Raw genomic sequence first — 22,678 nt, forward strand, 5'->3', positions numbered from 1 at the left:
AATGGAATAGTCTGCAAAGAAAGTGTTAAAGTCAACCAACGCAACCTGTTTGTTGGGACGATACATTCATGCTCTGATAGACAACCAAAACAGTTATCCCTAAGTTGCCTGAGTAAAGCGGCTGCTCGACAGGTTATTCAGTTGGGCCAGGATACGGTTGACTCGGTGTCAATAGCAATGGGGACCTTACTCACTACAAGGAGGCATGCATGGCTAAGGGGTCCTGGGTTCTCACCCAAAGTGCAAGCTACCTTGATGGACATGCCATTTGATGTTTCACAACTGTTTGGGGCCACAGCTGATTCCCCCTTGGAGAGATTTGAGGATAGTAAAGCAACTGCAAGGTCTTTAGGCATTCAAATGCAGCCTAGATATCATAGGCAGTTTCTGAGGCTCGAGGAGTTTGGCCAGAACTTCTCCTTTCGTGGAAGGCAGCAGCACCAGCAGCAACAGCAGCCATCCAATCCCCTCCACAGGAGTTTCCCCCCACCCTTTCCTCCCCAAAAAGGGTTTTGTTCTGAAGAACATCTTTTACACCTTTAACAGGAGGTCCGATCGCTACTTCAAAAGGGCACAGTAGAGCTGGTTCGAGAGCACGAACAGAGTCAGGGATGTTATTCCCAGTACTTTCTGTTTCCCAAAAAGGACGGTCGTTTACATCTGATCCTGGACCTCTGGATTTTGAACTGGTTCCCTAAGCAGGAAAAGGTAAAAATGCTGTCCCTAGCACAGGTGCTTTTTGCACTGGAAAAGCTAGACTGGATGGTCTTGATCGATTTTCATAATGCACGTTTTCACATTTTCTTTTTGCAATCACACGGGATGGATCTCCGCTTTAGAGTGAGTTCTCAGCATTACCAGTTTGTGGTCCATTGATTTGATCTTACTATATGTTGTAAGAAACACTAATAAAAAATAAAAATCAAATGAACATAGTATTGCTTTACTGTTATCGTAAAGGACATGATTAGAAGAATAGGTGACCTGTGTGAGTGATACATTTTCTCGTTTATAAAGTAATATAGGTTTGCTGTCTCTGCACCTCTTTTCTGTTGAAAGTCTTAAGCACTTTTGGGTAGAATGACTCTTAACATTAAACTTGATATGAAAGCAATTTTCTTCTCGTTGTTCCCAATGTATTTGCTGTTTGTTTACAAATGTATTGATTGTTTTAAAATGTTTCTTGGTGATATAATGAGTAATCTGTTACTTTTCACACATAATATGAATAACCCTGGAATTTACCACCAAATTTGTACTATGTGGAGTGAATGAAGCATTACAGAGAACATTTGTTACTAGTAAGCATACTTACTGCCCTTTCCCTACAAACCTTACCTTCCCCCATTTAATTAAATTTCATGCAGTCTTTCTCATTGGCATCATACATTTCAGTGTCATGATTTTTTTCCCTGTCAGTGGGATGATGTAGCATATTCAATTTTCATTTTCACATCCTTTAGCCTCAAGCACTTCATTAATGTCTCCTCGTTCTAATCTAGTACCCTCTGTGCATTTTTACCTATTCTCATATTACTGGCTTTATGTGCTTTAATGGGCCCATTTGCATTGCTTGGGCCTTCTGCTTCAGAGGAGCAGATCCCACTGTTGCTGACCTTGTTTGTTTAAAAATATCTTACATGGCCCTGTCTGACGTTCCATGCATTGTTAGTCATCATACCTGACGCCACCATTACGCTTGAGTGGTTCCATATCACTTGTCTCAAAAACTTCAGTTAAGCCTCAATCATTGCCCACATCAAGATCTCATAAACATAATCCTGCTTCTGCCACATATTACTAATTTTGTATACCTTTAAGTAGTTTTTTCATGGCCTTCATCACTTACCTTGTACAACTGAGTGGATTCTCACCATTATCCCACATTCTTGAACTAGACTTCACTATTATATGGGGTGATGTAAAGTCCCAATCATTATTTTTATATTTATTTGTCTCCTAGCATGCAATGTCAATGGAGTTGAGGATCACAGCTTAGCTAAGCGGTTGCGGGGCACACCAGAGCGCATTGAGCTGGAGAATTACCGTGTATCGCTGCAGAGGGAGGAAGAGTTGGAAGAGGTACCTGAAGAAACTTTGGCAGAACACAATCTCAGCAGTGTATTGGACCAAAGAACTGAACAGGATGCAGCTAGCAGGTCAGCAATTACAGAAACACCAAACATCAGACACTTGCACTATAGCACAAAGTCTTTAATGTGCGGGCTGATGCTAGACATGAGGATTCAGATACTATTAAAGGCTGCAATTTTATACCTAACCGTAAAGGCACACAACTCACCATTACTAGAACTTTGCTGCATTCTTGAGAATACAGTAATATTAGAGATGTAAACCTCCCTCCCTAGCCTCTATCCCCTGCAAATCTCTAGTTTTATTCTTTCTTGGAATGTGGATGTTTGCATTGGGTAAGAAACCACGCAGTGCATTACTAAGTTTCTCTGTTCCAGGGCCTTTTCAAAATTAAGTCTGAGTTTGAAAGGGTTTGTGTTTTTACAGAGGCTTGTATTTGAATCTCTTAAAGCTTCTTTCAAAATACATCAGGAAATGATTAGAATGTTTTGCACTTTAGTGTCCCTTATGTTGGTCGCCAGCTACATTTTTTTTCTTATGTAACATATCTCCTCATAGATGTTTGTATGAAATCACTAAGACACAGAAATGTACGAGTGTTACAACTAATATGTTTTCCTTTTACCAATGCACTGTTACCCCTTCTTAAATGGTAATCTGTTCTGACTGCTGAGAATCAAAAATTGTTCACAATGGTAGAGTTCACTGCTAATTGAATGGTCGGTCTCCATATTTGACCTTTTGTGCGTCACTCTTCCTCATCTAATGACCAGCCCTACACAGCCCTGTTTTTGTAGGCATGGGTCCAGCAATCAACTGATAGTACTGTAAATCACTAGAATCTGTATGTGGTAGGTGACCACTGTAACTTGTTGGAGAGACCAACACTACTCCAAGCCTCCTGCCTTCTCTCCCACATTAATACACTTAGCTTTCAGTAGCTAGTCTCGAGTCCTGTCAATTCGTTTGATCACAAACTTGATACTATATTGCCCCAATTAGCCTATGGCTGGGCACTGGAAACCGCCTCTTTTACATGAGGTGATCATCACAGAGTCCACTTTTTTAGTGAACATTTTCATGCCAGTCAAGTCTTCTATGAATGCCAGTACAACCAGAGCTGTCAATACCTGGAAGAAATTTCATATAAACCTTATAAAGAAATTCCTTTCCACCTCCCAACACCCAGTCCCGGAAATGACTGAAACAATCCCACTAATGATTAGCAGGGGCTTTTTTAAATTGTAGTCCCTCTTGCAACCACACGCCTATGACCTAATTGAAAGAGAGACCCCTGATTCAACTGTCATAAAACTATGAAAAGAAGAAGTTTGATTCCTCTAAAAACTTTGGAGGAAAACACTCCATCTCGAGAACAACAAAGTGTCTTTAAAGCCAATACAGAATTTTCTGAACTTCATCAAAAAGGGCATGCACATCACATCATGGTGGCTATTATCCCTGGCAGAGTCTTAAATGCGTTCTGTAACCCTAACAGCTCATTAGCAAAAGTAAAAATACTCACAGAACCTCTGATAGCTTAGCAAAACACGTTATTTGATCAAGACAACTAGTTGCAGATTCCTTATCTTAGAATCCTTCCTCAGGCGTCAGACTGGACCCGGAAATGTTTCGGTAGAGGGCGTCTAGCAACTCCGCAGCAACATCGCCCCCAGATGTGACGTCAGATGAGTCCATATATTTCCTCCTCTGACGTGCTGACGTCAGTTTCTTGTTTTCTACGCAGGAACGTGGATCTGGTTTCTCGAGTACCTCGGACCGTTTGGCCTTTTCTACCCAATGTCTGGTATTTTGTGTCATTCCTTCACACATAATAGTGTATATGCCTTCTGGGTTTAAGCCCTGTGGATACTGTCCCGGCAGATGTCGGCCACGGATCCTCTTTCCGTCTGTTCGTGTGGTGTCTGGAGTTTCATCATGATGCCAACGCCTGCCATCGTTTGACGGAGTGTTGCATGAAGCTCCTTGCGATGTGGGCAGACAAGCCCTCTTCGCGTCAGCGTCGCAGTCAGTCTTCATCTTCACGGTCACAGGAGCGCTCCAGGAGTTGTTCTCGGATGGTTCCGTTGACCCTTGTTGCACCCTAGACGTCTCTAGGTAGGTCTACCCAGGCGCCTGCATGCTCTTTGGCGTCCCCGCCTCCGGGTTCTCTTCCAGTGGAGTCTGCGCCCGTGTCAGCCCCATCCCTTCCGCCGTATCCCAGCGCTGGGGCGTCTATGGACCAAATGTGACGTTATTATACATCCCTCCATTCTATCTTTGGACCTTCCCCTCCCTCTGGAGCGCCATCGGGCCCTATGGAGGTGTTGAGTGTATTGACAGGGTCTTCGCTGGCGGTTTTCACCTTGGTGCCTGCTCACACTCTCGAATCTGACTCCAGTCGGTGCACGGCCTTGTACGACCTCCTTCGCTTCACCAGATCCTCTTGTCCCGACTCCCCTCACGGCACCGTTACACCAGTCGACTTCGCTTGACTCATCTATCTGCGTCCCCCACTCTACGTCACCACTGACACCGGGGAATTTACATGAGTATTCTGTGCTTCTGCACCTCTTGTACATCCTCTTATACCCTTATAAGACCCATTCCTGGTTCATCCTCGGATTGGATACTTGATTTGGGAACTGCTAGTAGTCTAGACTCCTCCCCAGTGTCTAGCCTGCTCACCTCCCTTGGCGTGGCGACAGACACCAGCCCTGCCTTCGCAGATGTTTTGAGGCAGGTGTCTGATGTTTTGGGTTTGCATCTTCCTGCAGTGCAATTATCTATTGATCCGTTATCTTTTACTCCGGATCAATCTGACACCGAACGAGTTCTCCCTTTTTTCTCTTCGACATCCTTCTCAGTATCTGGACTCAGCCTGTCTCTGGACCTTCGGTGGATCGTTCTGTTTCTCACAGACATCTCCTCAAGGGTTTGTTACTCAAACTGCTTTGGACATGCCTACTCTGGGGCTGGTTCAACCCACTCCCCTGCACAGAGATTCTAGGCAGTTGGATGCTGCCATCAGGCCTATTTCTGCCTCTTCTAGTGCCGCTCTTCATTCCACCAACACTTCCTGTGTGTTGGCCCGCTTTTCCCATGCTCTTTGGGACTCTGTGGAACATTTACTACCATTGCTTTCTGATGACGAGCTCCCTGCTCTGACGTCTTTTCTCAGAGATGGTCAACAAGCTGCTCGACTTGCAATTCGGTCCGATATAGATTCTACTGATTCCATTGGAAGGATCATGGCTGCTTCTGTTGCCATCCGTCACAGGGCTTGGAGGCAGCTTCCAAATAATCATCTCTGGTGCGAGATGTACTCCTTGATATGCCATTTGATGGCAAGTCGTTTTTTGGAGCACACGCAGATTCTGCTTTGCATCGTTTCCATGATTCCCATGGTGGGGACTAGTGTCCTTCCTCTCCTAGCAAACGTAATAGTCTGTTGCGACTATATGTGGACTGTGATGTTCCTCTCTGGTGTGGACATCCTTACCCCTTCTCTATTGTTATGGCACTTGTTGCGTCAGTTGGGTCGTTTCAGATTCGTATTCTTGGTTGCGCTCTTGTTATCCACGTCGGATCTTTTTGAGCTTCCTTTGGTGCGCACAGCGCTATCTCTGTACTGCTGCTCCTGTCAGCGGTGTAGTACTTCCGGAGCATATCTTGTGCCTCTGCTGTAGCAGCCTCCTCTATACAGGGAGTTACTTCCACAGTCGTAACAGTATGGTTCACCATAATTGTCAGGGTGAGTTTCCTCTATTCCTTTTGTTTCTGTTTGGCGAAACTTCGCCGTGCTTGGCAGTATATATGCTTTTGAGTCGTGCAGGGTGCCCTATTCTCATTTGGCCTGCTTAGTGGAACGTCCACCTTAGATTGGTCTTTTCCTTCTACAGTTAATGGTTTTCTTACTGTTGTACATTATTGCCAACATGCCTCTTCTTTGATTTATCCTTGTAATTTTGCTGCTTATCTGTTGATCACAGATTAGGTTGGACATTCGCTTTTTGAGCTTTGGGTAGAAGATAGTTTTTCTTGTTAGTTCCCCATGGGGACATGTATTGTTGTACTCCTTTGGGAGCCACTTCTTGCATACTTTTGGTAGGGTCTTACACCTCTGTTGTTCCTTCCTAGGAAGGTTTATTTTCCCATTTCTCCAATGGGTTCTTAATTTCCTGCTTTTCCTCTGCTACTGGCTCATATTTGTGATTGTTGCAGGTTCCACTCCCTGTCCTTTAGGATCACATAACCCTGGCTCAGTGGCAGTGTCTTCTGCCTCTGGCAGTACAGGCTCCCCAGGACAAGGGTTCACATCTTGCCACTGGTATCGGGGGCTGCTACTCTTTCATGTTCTTGGTGCTCACGTACCCACTGTTGCTCACGCTTCTTGCAGTGCCATTACGGCCTAGCTCAATGGTTGTACCTTCTACCTTTCGAGGCATGGGCTTCCCCGTTCTGGGATTTCCATGCTTCTCTTCATCTATTACATAGAAAAAACAACAAAAACAGTATTGTTATGCTGTGGTACTGTCTTGGTACTGTACATTTCACTATGGGGTACTTTCCTCTAATTCACATTGTTTTCTTGCCAGCTCCTTTCTACTCATTCCTGAGCTGGCTCCTCTCCATGTTGTTTACGGATTCTTGCTTTCTTTTCCACAGGATGTTGTGGATTCTTTTCTCGTACTCCCTCTTCTTCGGGCTCGCTCACACACACTCGTGGCGGTATATGGTGCTAATTTCAAATTATTGCTTGATGCCCTTTTTATCCCTCACCCTCCTTGTTCATGGCGATGACATGGGAGGTGTACTATCTTTTGTTTCCTGTTGCCGGTCCTCCTTCCGTTGTTTTGGTATGTTGCTACCAACATATAGTTTGATCCCCTTCTAGGCATGCCTCTAGGGTCCCTTCCCTAACGTTCTTATCTGCCTGGTCATTGTCCCGGACCCACTAACTTCTGCGTCCAGGATGGTTCTATGTTTTTTTTTCTTCCAGCTGGTGTTGCTGACACCTTGCATATTTACTATCTTTCTTCCTTGGCATGTGCCATGGTTGTCTTTCACCTGTTTCTAGGTCTTTCGGAACCTCCTCACTCTTTCAGCCTCAATGTCTCTTTACGGGTCTCGGATTCCATGTTCTTTCTCCCCTCATATTACTGTGCCATATTTGGTTTCTTTGACATGTCAAGGAACTCTAGCTTGGTGGCTAGGTCCACTGTCTTTGGTGCAGCAGGTCCCCTCTACAGAGGTTCGTACATCGTCAACGATCTTGCATATTAACCGACTCCTTCCTTTATTATCTGTGCTTTCTGTTGCACAGTTATTTAGCCGCCTTGGTCTGCGGTTGATCATTCTTCCTCCAGTTCCCCTGTCAGCTTCTTTTTCTGGCATTCATTTTTTGCTCTGTGCTCTCCCAAGAACGTCTGCTCCTTTTACCTTGATGTTCCAGTTCTCCTTCAGTGCTTTCTTTTTTCCCCTCTATCATTAACCATGCCGCGGGTATATCTATACTTTGCACTTACGCAAGGTCTTACTGGTCTTTCCCATTTTGTTGTTTCTTCTGAGCATTTCATTCTAACTGTGAGATTGTTGTCTGTCACAGTTCTGCTGGTCTTTTCCTTTGCCTCTTTTACATGTTTTATTTCATGTGTGTCTGTCCCGAGAGCCTCATCCACCAAGTCGGACTATCCTGAGCTCTCAACCTATACTGTCTGTATTCAATCCATGAAGACAGAACAAAATGGCCAACCTAATTAAAGCCACAAATGTGGCTGGATTCCTGATTTACCTTTTCCACCAAAAATTTTATTAATCCTATTTAAGCCCTCTGCTGCCATACCCATGAGAGAGATCATCAACCCCTCCCTACCAATTGGTTAATTCTTATCATACTTTTTGACAAGTCTTCTTGTAACCATGGCCTAGTAGACCCTTCATGGCCACCAGGCCAGTGCAGGTATGGACAAATGTATAAACTTGTAAGGAAGGAACAGACGGGCTGTAACCCGCACATCTCTACAACTTACCAAGAGCTAATGCATGTTGGGCAACAATCGGACTGTGCCAGAGGCAGTCAGGAATGTTCTAGTGGGTTGCTAATACTCTTATACCTCAAAAGAGAGAGAAACATTCAAGAAATCCACACTTTTAATTTTAAAGGCTTTCATTTTAAAGCTGTCAGAACCGTTCCCTAGGCCCTTATCTCCAGCAAACTGGACTACAGTAATGCACTTTGTTGGCATCGCTGCCCAACTGACCACAAGACTGCATGTCATACAGGACGCAGCGGGCAGACTCATGCTCAGGTTCACACCCCACACACATACAGCATCATGTACCTCAAAGCGCTCCACTGGCTTCCAGTCTTGAAACACGCAGTCTTGAAGCTCCACACATACAAAGCCTTGCACAATCTAGACTCCACTTACCGTGACAGCCATGTCAACTTTCACACCTTAACCAGAAACCTCCGATGAGCCAGTTTTCAGCTTGCTTACATCCTCCACATCCTCGGCCCCAGAACCAGCGGTCACACCTTCTCGTGCCTAAGGCCTGGAACGCCCCCACCCGCCAATCCGGAGGACACTTGCTCATCAGAGCCGTCTCAGTGCTTGAAGTTGGCATAAAACTTAAGACATTGCTCTTTACCTAAACCTCAGACTCTGACAGCTTAGTTTCCTTCCTTATCTAGCACCTGGATACCCTCCCGGGTGAGATGTGTGCTCTGCAGATAGTCATAACATACTTCCAGTGCAAAACATCTGTAAAAGCGTAATTGCAGATAATTAAAAAAAAAAAAAGCGGATTAATTTAAAGACACAACTTAAAAATAATATGAAAATTGAAAGCATATTATGTGAGTCTTCTGCAGGAACACCTTTCTAGTCCTACCTTATGTCTACATTAGCACCAAATTCTTGACATAAACAACATCCCCGATGGCGCCTATGCATACCTTTGCGGTGCTTTTATTTTTCCCTTAAGTATACAAAAAAGTGATTGATGAAATGCTTGAATTATTCTCAGCCACTGTTAGCTTCTCGGGCCACATCCCAGTCCATTATTTTGCACATCTTGCCATCTCATGCCACCTCAGTTTGGCCACTACCATACGCAAATTACTGTGAACCTGCCCCATCTGCCAGGCCAGTTTCTCTATGAACTGGAACACAAACAGCTGAAGACCAGTTTTTCCCTTATTAAGGCTCCACAGTTGGGTATTGCTTGGTTCTGGCGGCACAGGACCCCTGTCTGGGGATATCCATCCCACTTACTGGTGTTGCACTAAAGTATACAAAAGAGTGATTGATGGAATGCTTGCATTAATCTTAGCCACTGGTGATTACTCGTTAGGAAGAGTGGTTCTCGTCTCTTATGTTGCTTTAAAAACAAATCCGATATTAGGTGAGAAAGACTGTTTGTTGTAGGTCTTTCTGGAATGCTTGAAGATTCTGTCTCCCAGAGAGTTTTAAAAACACGCCTTATTCAATATATTTCACTCTTTATTTTGGTGGGAAAAATGAACCCTGAGTTTTAAAAACAAGCTTTATTCAATATATTTCACTCTTTATTTTGGGGGGAAAAATGAACCCTGATCTGCGATGTAGGATGAGAATAGAACTGTGTATTTCTCTGCTTATCAACCAAAGTTGCTATGCTTTTCACTTTCATTAATATATAAAATATGAGCTAAAATACACTGTGAAGGAATATTAAACACGTTGATACTGTGAATTCACACTAATGAATTAAAACATAGCAGTTATACAGTGATAAATGTGTGAAGCGTTGGACTGTGACAAGCCCAATAAGCAAATGTACATTATGAGCGAGCCTCATAGGAAAAAATAAGACCAAACTTAAAACACTAAGTGACCTGAAGATGACACATGTTAAACATACATAATAGAAACATTACCTTGACCAGACTGCCTTCACTCAGATATCAATTTTCATCAGACAGAACAATCCTAATGTCAAAAAGACTGATTGGGATCAGTCCAGGAAGAAACCCAGAATCCGCACTAATCTCCATTTGTGATGACCTTAAGATCTGTTTTCTATTTTTCCTACTGCCTGACCTCTTCTCGACTTTTGACACATCTCACTACCAGATACTATTACTGTCCCAGAGAGTATATGACACTTTACTATGGGTACGGTAATCAGTTGGATAAACATCCTCCTTAAGAACGTGCCACATTTTGAATCCACTGGCTTAATTTTACCTAAATTCACTTGGTGCCTCACGGTGTTTAATGCACTTTACTATTTGTTTATCTAGACCTCTTCTGGAAATGGAGAATTATTTCAACATCTGCTTTGACACTCCGATTTTAAATTTAGTAATAGGTCAAAACTTTAAGACTTGGTAAATGCTGATTTGCTATGGAACAGTGGGTCCCAGAGAAACATCTCAAGCTATATTCTTCAAAACCAAAAGTTCTTAACTGTGGATCATGGCAAAACTAAATCCCTAGATCTTCTTGGATCCAACAATTGCAGCAGGCACCGACCACTTTAACCGAAGTGAAAAACCCTAGTGATTATGTACTCCAACCTCTTTGGTCCCAATTCAACAAACTGATAAGAGACTCATTCTGTATGATGGTAATTCTACAGCACATTAACTCCTACATGGATCTCTGACGCATGATACAGGCTTCTGATGGATACATCTACTTACTGATTCTTGACCTTTAGAAACCCTTAGGGTGCCAGACTAGATGCAGAAACTTGCCAAAGCTTTCCGTCACTGATAGGTGGCACCATGACTTGTGATTTACTCCAAACATGACATAAGAGTCATATAAGATGGCACCCTGGCATGCCAACAGTAGTTCTTTTTTTTCTGTACTTTACAACCCTGATCCACAGTTGCTTTCCTGAGAACATTTTCCTGAACATAGGTTTTTGCATTGTTAAAAAGGAAGATTGCCCCCTAAAATATGAAGTTTTTAGGCAGTGCAACTCAATTGACAGGCAGACATGACTCCCAACAGTACACAATATCTACTTATGATGGCTTGGCTCGAAGCATGAGTCAAATTGATGCATGGAAGAGGTAGTTGCAAAATACACATACCTGCACAACAAAATTGTCCTTCTGGGTATGATTAAGCATGTGCTATTAAGAGAAAGACCTCTTGAAAGAATTATGTGTAATGCTAGTTTACTATATGATTGACCAATAGATACAATCAATGCAATAGATCTTTTCTGCACTAGTGCTTGAAAGAAACAATAAATATATTTAATGAACACATTTTTTCAATACCAGTATCAAAAGTATGTTTCCTTATGACTTTTCAATACTAAAATACAACAATCCAGTTGTGTACAAGTACAATCTGCCACATATTATTATTATATATACCAACAAGGACATTTGTTAGTACACTGTAAATACTTGTCCAGAATTACCTTGAATGGTGAAACAAACTCTCAACAAAGCAAACAGTCTTTGTGTTGAGAGTCCAGATCCACAAGTATGTATACAGGCCGATAGGAAGAGGATGTTGACATTTCCATCCTTTTCAGTAGAAAATCCGCTAGACCGTCTTTTGGACAATAATATAAAGAAGGTCCTTTGAGATCAAAAGTTGTAGCATATGATGTATGGATAGAGGTGGACATCAAGAGAAAAATAAACTATCAGAGGTAAAATTCACATGTAAAGTAGACAAAGAAATCAGTCGAAGTATTAGTACTGAACCAGTTAAATACAAGGATGAAATGATCTTAGAAAATAGTGCATCGGTCACCAAGAAGTCAAAGCCAAGGGAAAGACACCCAACTGCTAACATGGAAGAGTAGCTGCATGCAACCCAAGGTCATCAAGGAGCAGGAGATGAAACATTCATGGTACAAGCCTGAGATGAACAATGGAGTATAAGTGTGCATCGTTCCAGCTCATTCACCTTGTCCAGTTCCGGCTCAAGTGGGCCTCTCTCACCTTTAGAGAAAAGTTATGTTAGAAGACACACAGGTTGTACAGGAGGGACCCTTCACCGTCTTGACATTCCTGCTCCAGGGGCTGGCTCTTAGTCAGCATCTTTGTACATAGACTTCAGAGCCGGACTTGGTGAAGATACCATCATTTCCGAATTTGGACCCAGCAATAGCCCTGGAGTAGTTAGAGGGGAGCTTGGAGAACTTGGGACCCCAAGAGGTGAGTACCTAAGTGACCCTCCAGTGACCAGGAGACCAGAGATAAGTACTTGGTCTTCCAAAGGCTAACAAGAGGACTTAGAAAGAGGAAGATTGCAAGACCAGGACCAATCCAATGGAACCCAACAGTGGATTCCTGACGAAGAGGACCTGAAAAAGAAGGGGGCAGAGTCCAGTCCACACAGGAGAGTCTTGACAGAGAAGGAGCCACTACCCACCCTTCTGTGGATGAAGAACCAGGCCGACGAGGGAAGATGATCAGCTGTGGAGCCCAGGAGGTCCAGAGAAGTCCTTGGAGCTGTGCAGGTGATGTCCCACGTCGGTCGCCGGGTCGCATTTGGTCAGTAGTCAGGATGACCATCAATAAGCCTTGGCAAATGTAAGTTGGAGCAAAAGAAGAGTTGCAGAGCTGAAGAGGACCAGAAAGGTCCAGGGGACTCGGCCTTTGAAGGGGAGTCTGGGCTGACCCTTAGCAGTTGGGAGAGCCAGCAGAAGCATTCGCAGCCCCCACAAGCAACCCACTAGCAGCAGACACTGTAAGTTGCATTGAGTCCCAATCAGCACACCTGGAGAGGAGTCCAACTTCGCTGGAGCAGCAGAGGAGAGATTGTCCTTGCAAGGATGAAGTGCTGGAGGCTGGGGCTACTTGGAGGTTGAAGATCCCTTGGAGCAAGAGTCAACAAGCTTTGGTTGCTGCAAAAGTCGCTGTGCACAGGGGTACTGTCCTGCGAGGAGAGGCAAGGGTTCGCCGTCTCCCAAGTTGAACAGCAGGTAGAGAGGACCAAGGGGGACCATTCAGGTCCACCATCTGTGTTGGAGATTCTTCCTGGAGCCGGATGGCAGAAGATCCCAGCATCCTGTCCGTCATTGCTTTAGGTGCCTGTGGATGCAGGGGAGTGTCCCCTTCACTCCAAGGGAGAATCCTTCTTGCTTCTGTGGTGCAGCTGACGTCTTGCCGACCCCAGAGGATGCACAGCTGTGGAAATATTGCAGTTGCTGGGAGGAATCAGAGAAACAATGTTGCAAGGCGAGGCCGTCTCTATAGTTGCAGGCTTGTTTGGGTCCTGAAGAGTCCATTTGTGGTTCCGATGCCAAAGAGCAGACGAGGTTGTTACAGAGGAGTCCTGGTGGAGTCTTGTACACCGAATCTGGAGACCCACCCGCAAGGGAGTCCCTAAATCATCCTACCAGGGGGATTGGTCACTCTGCAGAGTGACCACCTGCCAGAGGGGGGGTCACCGACGTCAGTCACCTGTCCTGACCAACCAGATGCTCTAGTGGCCTCTGCACATCTTGTTTTCGAGATGGCAGAATCAAGTGGCTACCTGGAGGAGCTCTGGGCACCACTCCTGGGATGGTGATGGACAAGGGAGTGGTCACTGTCCTTTCCTTTGTGTGCAAGCCTGTGGTGTGGGAGGCTTTCCCTCCCCAGCCATGTAACACTTATCTCCAAGAAAGAGGGTGTGACCTCCCTTTCCACAGGAAATTCTTTGTTCTGCCTTCCCCTGCCTGAGCTTGTCAAGCAGCAGGAGGGCAGAAACCTGTCTGCGGGGCTGCAGCAGCATTGGCTGCCTGCAAACGCTGAAAGACTTGGAGGAGCAATACTGGAGGTGTCCTCTAAGGAGCCCCCAGAGTTCATGGAATCATGCCACCAATACTGGCATTAGTTTTGGGGTATGATTCCGACTTGTTTGACTCCAAACATGCCTAGGTTCGGAGTTACCATAATGTAGCTGGACCATAGGTAGTGACCTATGGCCAGTACATGGGTAAAAATGGCTTTCCCATGCTTACGAAGTCCATTGAATTCGATTGGAGTTCGTAGGGGTATTTCTGCTCATGCAGGGCTGCCTTCACACACAGGCACCTGCACCCTACCCTCTGAGCTAGGAGGACCTAACATAGGAGTGACTTACAGTGAACTGGTGCAGTTACCAGCAGTGAAAGGCTTTTCACGCAGGCTGCAATGGCTGGCCTGCAGACATAGTTTGCATGGGCTCCCATAGGTGGCATAATGCATGCTACAGCCCATGGGGGGGTTAAAGACAATTAAGGCAACATTGAAGAAGGTCTTTACTTCACTGAATAAATCTTGCCTTCTGGCCCATTAATTACATGCCTTGTGGAAAATGGTGAATATGAAAATGGTGGATGTGGTCACCCCGGATCGTCCAGTTTATCTTTGTGATCATTTTGTGATCATTTTGCTAAATGTTTCCGTAACGGACAAGATGCAGCAAATCATATCACTTAGATTCTGTGAATTTGTTGGGGTGGTCCATTGGCTCCTCCATCACCATCTTCTGCCATGTTTGTATGCACTCAAGAGTCATCAGGGGACACCCATGCAAGCCTTCTGGAAAAGCCTTTCGGAGGATCTCCCTTGTTTGGTGACCAGACCGATTTTTGTCCTGGAACACCTCAAGGAAGGGACAGGCTATGTGCTAAACCTTTACACTAGCTTATTCAGCATGCCATTTCCAACAGCAGTACCACAGGTTTTGAAGCTATTACCAGGATCTGCCCATCCCTGCAAAACCGCTTTAGTTGGCCTTTGAGAGAGCATGGGTCTCTTCTGGGGATGAGTGTCCATTATTTGGAACACTAGCAGTCTACCATATCAGACCGTTTTATTTTGCAGATTGTCATGTAGGTTCTCATCTTTCCCTTTCAGGACTTGCTCCCTCCCATCCGTCTTGCCCATCTGTCACCTTTTGAGCAGGGGTTTCTGTCTCTTTTGAACAAACAGACTATGGAGTTGGTTCTACAGAATAAGATCAGAAAGCAGCACTACTCTCTCTATTACTTGGCTCCCAAGAAAGACTGATGCCTTTGCCTGAGTGTAGACCATTGTATTCTGATTCCTCAAAGAGAAGTGCAAGATGCTTCTTTGAGCTCTGGAAGTGAAAGATGCTGTCCCTTGGTGTCCCTCGATTCGCAGCACACGTATTTTCATATATGATCTTGAAGTACAAGATGTGCCTTCATTTTGTAGGTTCCACCTACTGCAATGAATGTGAAGTGACATACCTTTGAAGGTTTGGGATCTCTGTTGCAGTGCCTTGATGACTAGTTGGTGAAAGCAAGCTTGCAACAGGTGGTGTTGAACCACTAGCAGAAAGGTGATTTCCCTGCATTTTGACATCGGGTTTTCCATCAACCTTCCCAAATCACACTTCAGCCCCCTTCATCTGAGCAGAGCTGGACACTGTCTCCCACGGGGGGGGCATTAGTTTTGGGACATTCAGACTATGATCTCCATGTTTCAGAAGGGAGCTCTTCTTCAACTCTGACAGTCCTGCACATTATGGACCTGCTCATCTCATGCATTTTGTGGATGTCTCATGATCGGTGGCACCTGTCTGCATGGCCAGTATGGGCATTGCCCTGGAGGCAGCTGGGGACCTGCAGTAGGGGCTTACTTCAGATCACATCACATGGAAGAACCGTTTCTGCCCTCCACTGACAGTGGCTACGGTGTGAAACAGTCCCAACTCTCTCGGATGCGGTGGTCATCTCAATGAGTTGGCAATATGAGCCTGTTTGTCTCCCTTCGAGTAGTAGTCTGATTTGACCCTGCTCAAGCTCTGTGCAGTCTGACTGACTTTCAAGGCTTTCTTGCCCTCCATGTACAGCCAACCAGGTCAGATCCTCATAGACAACACAACCACGTCGTGGTACAGATAGCACACAGTGTGGCCTGGGTTCACATTCCCTGTTTCTAGAGGTGCTCAAGCAGTCAACTTGGGCTCAGGTGCAGAGTTTCTAAATCATATTTTGGGCTAACTGAACATGTGGCATAGCGATCTCAGTCATTGCCATGTAGCCAACTATAAGTAATGTCTTCAACCACAGGTAGTCTGCTCTATCTTGATCTTCTAGGGCACTCCTTATGTGGATCAGTTTGCCTCTCATGAGAATGGTTATTGCGTGATGTTCTGAATCCTGCAGTTTGTATTTCAAGGAGCACTTGCAGATGCACTTCATCCGTACTATGTGTTTCATTTCCACTATGCGTTTCATCTCCATTATGCGTTCCCTCCCGTCCCTCCAATTCCTCTGCTTTTGAGGAACCTATGCAAGGTTTGTGCGTGATGATCTTGATTTTGTTCAATAGCTGAACTGATAGCAGAGGGTGTGGTACTCCGACCTACTTTGCCTGTCCCTTTGCCCTACTCTTCAGTTTCCTCTCTGGGCTGACCATCTCTCGCAGTAGGATGCAGGTTCTGCATTTGAAACTCCAGGGCCTCCACCTTCATGCCTGCAGTTTGAGCTTGGCAATATGAGCTTTTTGATCTGCATGCTGAATTGGTGAGTGCAATTTTATCAGCTTGCCATCTCTCTAGAAGGTCATTTTTTTTTTTATTTTGTCCTCAGCAGCTACTTATCGGTTATTTTATCAGTAGAGATTGGCCCTTCCATTTAAGGCTTCTTTCATACTAAGGGTGGTCACTGCATTTCATGTGGATCATCACTCAACCATCATTATGCATACCTCACTTCACCATAGAGCTGAAGAGGTTGTACTGCTTGGATCCTCACAGGGTCCTCACTTTTTACATTGACATGATCTACAAGTACTGAATTGATGATCAGCTTTTCCTTGACTATTATGGTACCAAGAAAGGCAAGGCAGTTCAGCGGCATACCATTTCTGCTGGATTGTGCTTTGCAGCTAAATCTGATATGCTTTTGTGTAGAAGCCTCCTACAAACATCAGGGTCGCTGCCATCTTTGGAATTGAAGGCTGCTTCTTTGGAATTGTCTGGGACTGTTTCTGGATTTCTGCTGGCTGCAACATGGGCTTCTGTCCATACCTTCATCAGGCAATATTGCCTCAACTTGGAAGTTCACATGAATGACCATATTGCTACATCTGTGTTGCAGAAGTTCCTGCTTTGACCATCTCCTCAGGCACATCACCTTGAGGGCACTGATTGAAGAGGTGAGAAATCTCAGGTAAAGGTATCCATTGGACTAACTATTTAATTGCCTTCTTGTTGATACTCCTGCATGTTCCTTAATGATACAACCCATCTCCCCGTTCTGTTGAGTAACGGTACCATTTTTAATAATGTCCCAAGCTAGTTTTGGCACAGTGTTACCTCAGTCAATTTTGTCATTCGTGTCTCCATCTTTAGGGGTGTGGTAAAAGGGACAAGGAACTGATGTCAGTGCTCCAGGATGGTGCCTTATAAATTTCCAAAATGTCATATCTGGAATGGATACCGGAGACGGAACCATGGAACTAATTGTTGATCAGTAGACCTATGGCAGGTTTATCTTTCCAGTCTGCTACCTGGAGGTATTTAAGAGGTGGAAATCTGCAGTTAATCGAATATCCATCATTAGGATCATTAATCGTCGCTAAGTAACTTGTTCCTCCTCTACCGTTAGTGATATCAATAAACCATACTGCTTGTCCAGAAGGGGTGAATGGCTGGACAGTCAAGTAAGATATAAACAATATCACAGGGCACATGATCATATCACCAGCAGGCAGAGTAAGGGAGCAACCCTGCAGCCTTAAGCCGTGCCAGGGTCCAGTGCCAGCCCTGAAAGATCTTAAAAAGACTGAGGTTCATTGTTACCTCATGGACTCCTCGTTCTAGAGCCTCAAAAAGTTCTGTCAATTCTTCCTCATAATATTCCACCTGCAGATGAGTCTGTCAGGTTGTCCTAAGGCTAGCCAATTATGGCTGGGAGTAAGGATGGCAAATCAGAAGATTGTAGAATCCAGACATCACACCTTTAAACTGACCCCAAAGTATAAGTATTGAGGAAAGAGAGCATGAATAACAGGGGATGGTCCATGGATGAGGATCCAATTTGTTCAGCAGGCAATGATGTAATTGTGTATATCGCAATTGCTGAGTATGCAACAAGCCAAATTCGTCCCGAGGCATCTCAAAGGACTTGAAAGCACGCTCTCCCCTCAACCCAGTGAATGCCAATATTGTTCCAGATGGGAGCTTTGTCTTGAAGATGCGTGTTCACCGAAAACAGCTTGTGAGCCTGCATCGATCTTTCTTCAGTTCACCTTGTAGCCAGATATTGCCGCAAAAGCATCAGCCCGACACTGCAGGGTTGGGGGGCAAGGGGGTAAAGCCGACAAGGTGAGTAAAATGTAATCTGCATATAGATAGTGTTGCAGGACCTCCGAGCATATGAATACTGATCTAAGGCAATGCGACAAATTTTCAGTTTGCTTCAGGCTCCTCTTTCTCATTATTTTCTCATGGAAACGCAAGAACCTATAGTCAGGTAAATGTTGTTAGATCTTCCCTGGCCCTTTGTCTCCTTGGGAACGGTATTTGGGCCCATAGTGACTCTTGAACTGACTCTTTCTGTAGTCCCAGAATCCACGCCTGTTCCCACCAATCCAGCGCCATAGGATGATCCAGGGGCAACTCCCTTGACTGATCCCAAACTGATGCCTGCCGGAGCTCGACCAATGTTGCGGAAAGAGATCAAAAAGGCACAAACCGTTGTCAGGCACCCAGACAGTAATCTATTTTGTCGCAGCAATCAATGGATGCCATTGTCTTTTTCGCTTTGACTCTGATCTTGTGCCAGATGAGGGCATTGATGATGATGATGGGAAGAATGACTTGTTACCCCCTTATTACAATGATGATGATTCTTATCTTAATGTTCGATGGCATGTGTAGCTGCAGATACACATGCTGTGCATATATATTGCCATATAGTGTTGGGCTCGGAGTGTTACAAGTTGTTTTTCTTCGAGTCACAAGATCGAGTGACTCCTCTCAGTGATAGTGCGCATGGGCATTGAGACCTTTGTTAGATTGTTTTCTTTCCTCCGTCTGGTTTGAATGTGTTCCCTCTCGCTCCGGTAGATCTCTGTTTGGTACTGTCTGAACTCTATCTTTTCCTTCAATGTTGCTATTGTTTTTCGAAAGTGTTTGACTACACTCAATCTGATTGTAGAGTTGGGATTGATTAAACACCCTTTCAGGCACCTGCACACTTCTTGGGCCTACTGCGTCACAGACTCATGGATCGGACTCCATTCTGATTCAAGTTCCGCTATACCAACCAGCTTTGGTGTGCAACGTCTGCCTCTCTCGGGACCACAAAGAAGAGACCTGCGAGGCGAGGCGTGCCGATCCTTCCAATCCAAAAAGCCCTTATGGGATACAAGAGCAAGACTGTTCCGCTGACTTGGATGCCATCTCTAGCAAACACTCGACATCTTCGGTGAGGAACAGGAACAGCCTGCGGTCTCCATCCCAGACTCCAACTCAGATGGGGACAGCCCAATTATTTCTGCGGCGCAGTACGTGAATACATCAGCCCCTTCCCATCAAAAACAGATGAAAACATCACAAAAGGCCTTAGGTCCACCACTGCTTGCCGGCTATGGTCTGACCCAAAAACAACATATCGTTGACCGACCCTCAGGTTCGGTGCAGAAAAAGGCCAAAACTCACTCCACCGAACAGACTACCACACCTGTTTCGGCATCGAGTCGAAAGATGGAGGCTTCCACTTCGCAACTGAGATGGCTACATGCCACATCAGAGCCGAAACATACCTCAAAAGCCATGGGTGCCCTTTACCCAACACCTTTTCAGGTTACTTTTCGTAAGCCTCAGTTTAGAGGAGGTTTTAAACCCCAAACATCAGAGACCTGTACGTCCCAACAAAAAGAGGGACAACAATATTATTCCAGAGGATCTTTCAGGGGCTCCTATAGAGGACACACTTTCAGAACTAGGGGCATATCCACTGCCACAAGAGGTGCCTCTGCCTCTTCAAAGCAGTGACTTCCTCTGCATCCCCTCACAGCACTCATCTTCTGTGGGAGGAAACTGCAATATTTCCACCGTCTTTGGCAACAGATAACATCAGATCATGGGTGCTGTCAATTATCTACAGTGGTTATTGCCTAGAACTCATCTCCACTCCACCAAACATTACCCCTCATTCACACAGGCTTTCTCCAGAAACACATTGTTCTGTTAAAACAAGAGGTAGAATCTCTTCTACTCAAAGGGGCAATAGAGGTGGTTACCATCCACCAACAGGGCACAGGAGTATATTCTCTATATTTCCTCATAACAAAAAAGGATGGCACACAGGCCAATCCTCGATCTCAGACCTCTCAATCAGTACATTCTCTCAGAGTATTTCCACATGGTCACTCTACAAGATGTCATTGCCTTGTTACAAAAACAAGACTACATGACAGCATGGGATCTGAAAGATGCTTACTTCCACATTCCTAGCCATCCAGCATACCACAAGTACTTAAGGTTTGTGATAGCAGGCAAGCACTATCAATTGAAAGTGCTACCCTTTGGAGTAACAACAGCACCAAGAGTATTCACAAAATATCTAGCAGTGGTTGCAGCGTACCTCAGAAGACAGTACATGCATGTCTTCCCCTATCTAGACGACTGGCTGATAAAAGCCAGCACCATTCCAACCTGTCAACAACCCAAACAATAGATATCCTACACATGCTAGGGTTCACAATCAATTACCAGAAATCTTACCTTCAGCCAGCACAAATCCAACCATATCAAGGAGCAATTCTGGCCACTCAGTCAGCAATAGCCTACCCAAATTCACAACGAATTCAAGCATTCCACCCGGGCATATCCCAATTACAATTCAGTCAAACTTACAGAGTAAGATTTATCATAAAGTTATTGGGAATGATGGCATCATGTAATAGCAATAGTGCCCAATGCACGTCTAAACATGAGACCCCCTACAACAGTGTCTCTCACACAATAGTCTCTGGCACAGGGTTAACTTCACGATCTAGTGTTGTTGGACCGCCAGACTTACAACTCTCTGCAATGGTGGAACCACACCAACTTACCGAAGGGGCGACCATTTCAGGACCCAGTTCCTTAGACCATAATCACAAACAGATGCATCAAAGACAGGTTGGGGAGCCCATCTCAACAATCTTACAATTCAGGGAGAATGGCACTCAATCCAGAAGACTTGCAACATAAATCACTTGGAATTGCTAGCAGTGTTCTTTACAATCAAAGCATTCCAACCACAAATCACACACAAAACAGTGTTAATAAGGACAGACAACATGACAACAATAAAACAGGGGGGCACGCGTTCATCTCAATTGTCCCTTCTAGCACAAACTATTTGGAAATGGGCGATTCACAATCGCATTCAACTATTAGCAGAGTGTATCCCAGGGGTACACAACCAACTAGCGGACCTCTTAAGCAGAACACAGCAACAAATACACAAATGGGTGATTCACCCACAAGTAATGCAACAGTACTTTCACATGTGGGAAACACCAAACATAGATCTCTTCGCAACAAGCGAAAACGCAAAATTCCCAAACTTAGCATCCAGGTACCCACACCCTCGGTCAAAGGGCAATGCTCTGTGGATCAATTGGTCAGGGATATTTGCTTGCACTTTTCCCCCTCTCCCACTAATTCCATTTCTGGTCAACAAGAACCGTCAGACCTTCCTCACTATGATACTCATAGCGCCCACGTGGGCAAGTCATCACTGTTGGAGCTGTCTGTAGTACCACATTGCAAGCTTCCAAACAGACCAGACTTGTTAACTCCGAACAAAGGCAAATCAGGCATCCCAGTTCCAATGTGCTCAACCTGGCGATTTGGCTCCTGAAGTCATAGAATTTGGATATTTACAGTTCCCATTAGAATGTTGAACATTCTAAAAGAAGCACGCAAACCTACAACTAGACAGTGCTGTGCAACTAAATGGAAACGTTTTATATATTACTGTCAACCTAAAAAAAACATTGATCCACTTAACTCATCAATAGAGGATATTGTTTATTTGCTTCACTTACAAAAAGCAAATCCAGCGTATTCATCTATTAAAATTTATTTAACAGCAGTATCAGGTTACCTCTAAAACAGACAGCATACTTCTCTGTTTAGAATACCTGTCATAAAAGCTTTTATGGAAGGCCTTAAAGGAGTTATTCCACCTAGAACTCCACCAGCTCTTGCCTGGAATCTCAATATTGTAATCACAAGACTTATGGGTCCACCATTTGAACCTATGCATTCTTGCGCTCTTCAATTTCTCTCATGGAAAGTTGCTTTCCTGGTAGCAATTACTTCCTTAAGGAGAGTATGTGAAATTCAAGCATTCACTGTAGAAGAACCTTTCTTCCACATTCACAAACACAAAATATTACTAGAACAAATCCAAACTTTCTACCAAAAGTTGTTTCACCATTTCACATCAGTCAGTGGAATTGCCATTCTTCTTTCCACAGCCAGAGTCAGTTGCTGAAAGAGCTCTTCACACTCTTGATCTCAAAAGAGTTCTCATGTATTCTATAGACAGGACAAAAGATTTTAGAAAATCAGTAAACGTTTTGTGGCTTTTCAACAGCCTCATAAAAGAAATCCTA

The 22,678-nt window shown here is 44.6% G+C and overlaps 1 protein-coding gene across 21 annotated transcripts in view; it reads left to right on the top strand.

Moving 5' to 3' along the window:
- The window catches only part of MICAL3 (microtubule associated monooxygenase, calponin and LIM domain containing 3), a 1,349,174-nt gene that overhangs the window by 822,248 nt on the left and 504,248 nt on the right, over positions 1–22,678 (top strand). For all 21 annotated transcript variants that reach the window (XM_069228050.1, XM_069228034.1, XM_069228049.1 and 18 more), the window contains one exon: positions 1,964–2,159. In XM_069228050.1, the coding sequence (XP_069084151.1) occupies positions 1,964–2,159 (196 nt within the window). The remainder of the gene's footprint in view (positions 1–1,963; positions 2,160–22,678) is intronic.

The sequence above is a fragment of the Pleurodeles waltl genome, chromosome 4_1 (assembly GCF_031143425.1).
Source record: "Pleurodeles waltl isolate 20211129_DDA chromosome 4_1, aPleWal1.hap1.20221129, whole genome shotgun sequence".
Lineage (NCBI taxonomy): Eukaryota > Metazoa > Chordata > Amphibia > Caudata > Salamandridae > Pleurodeles > Pleurodeles waltl.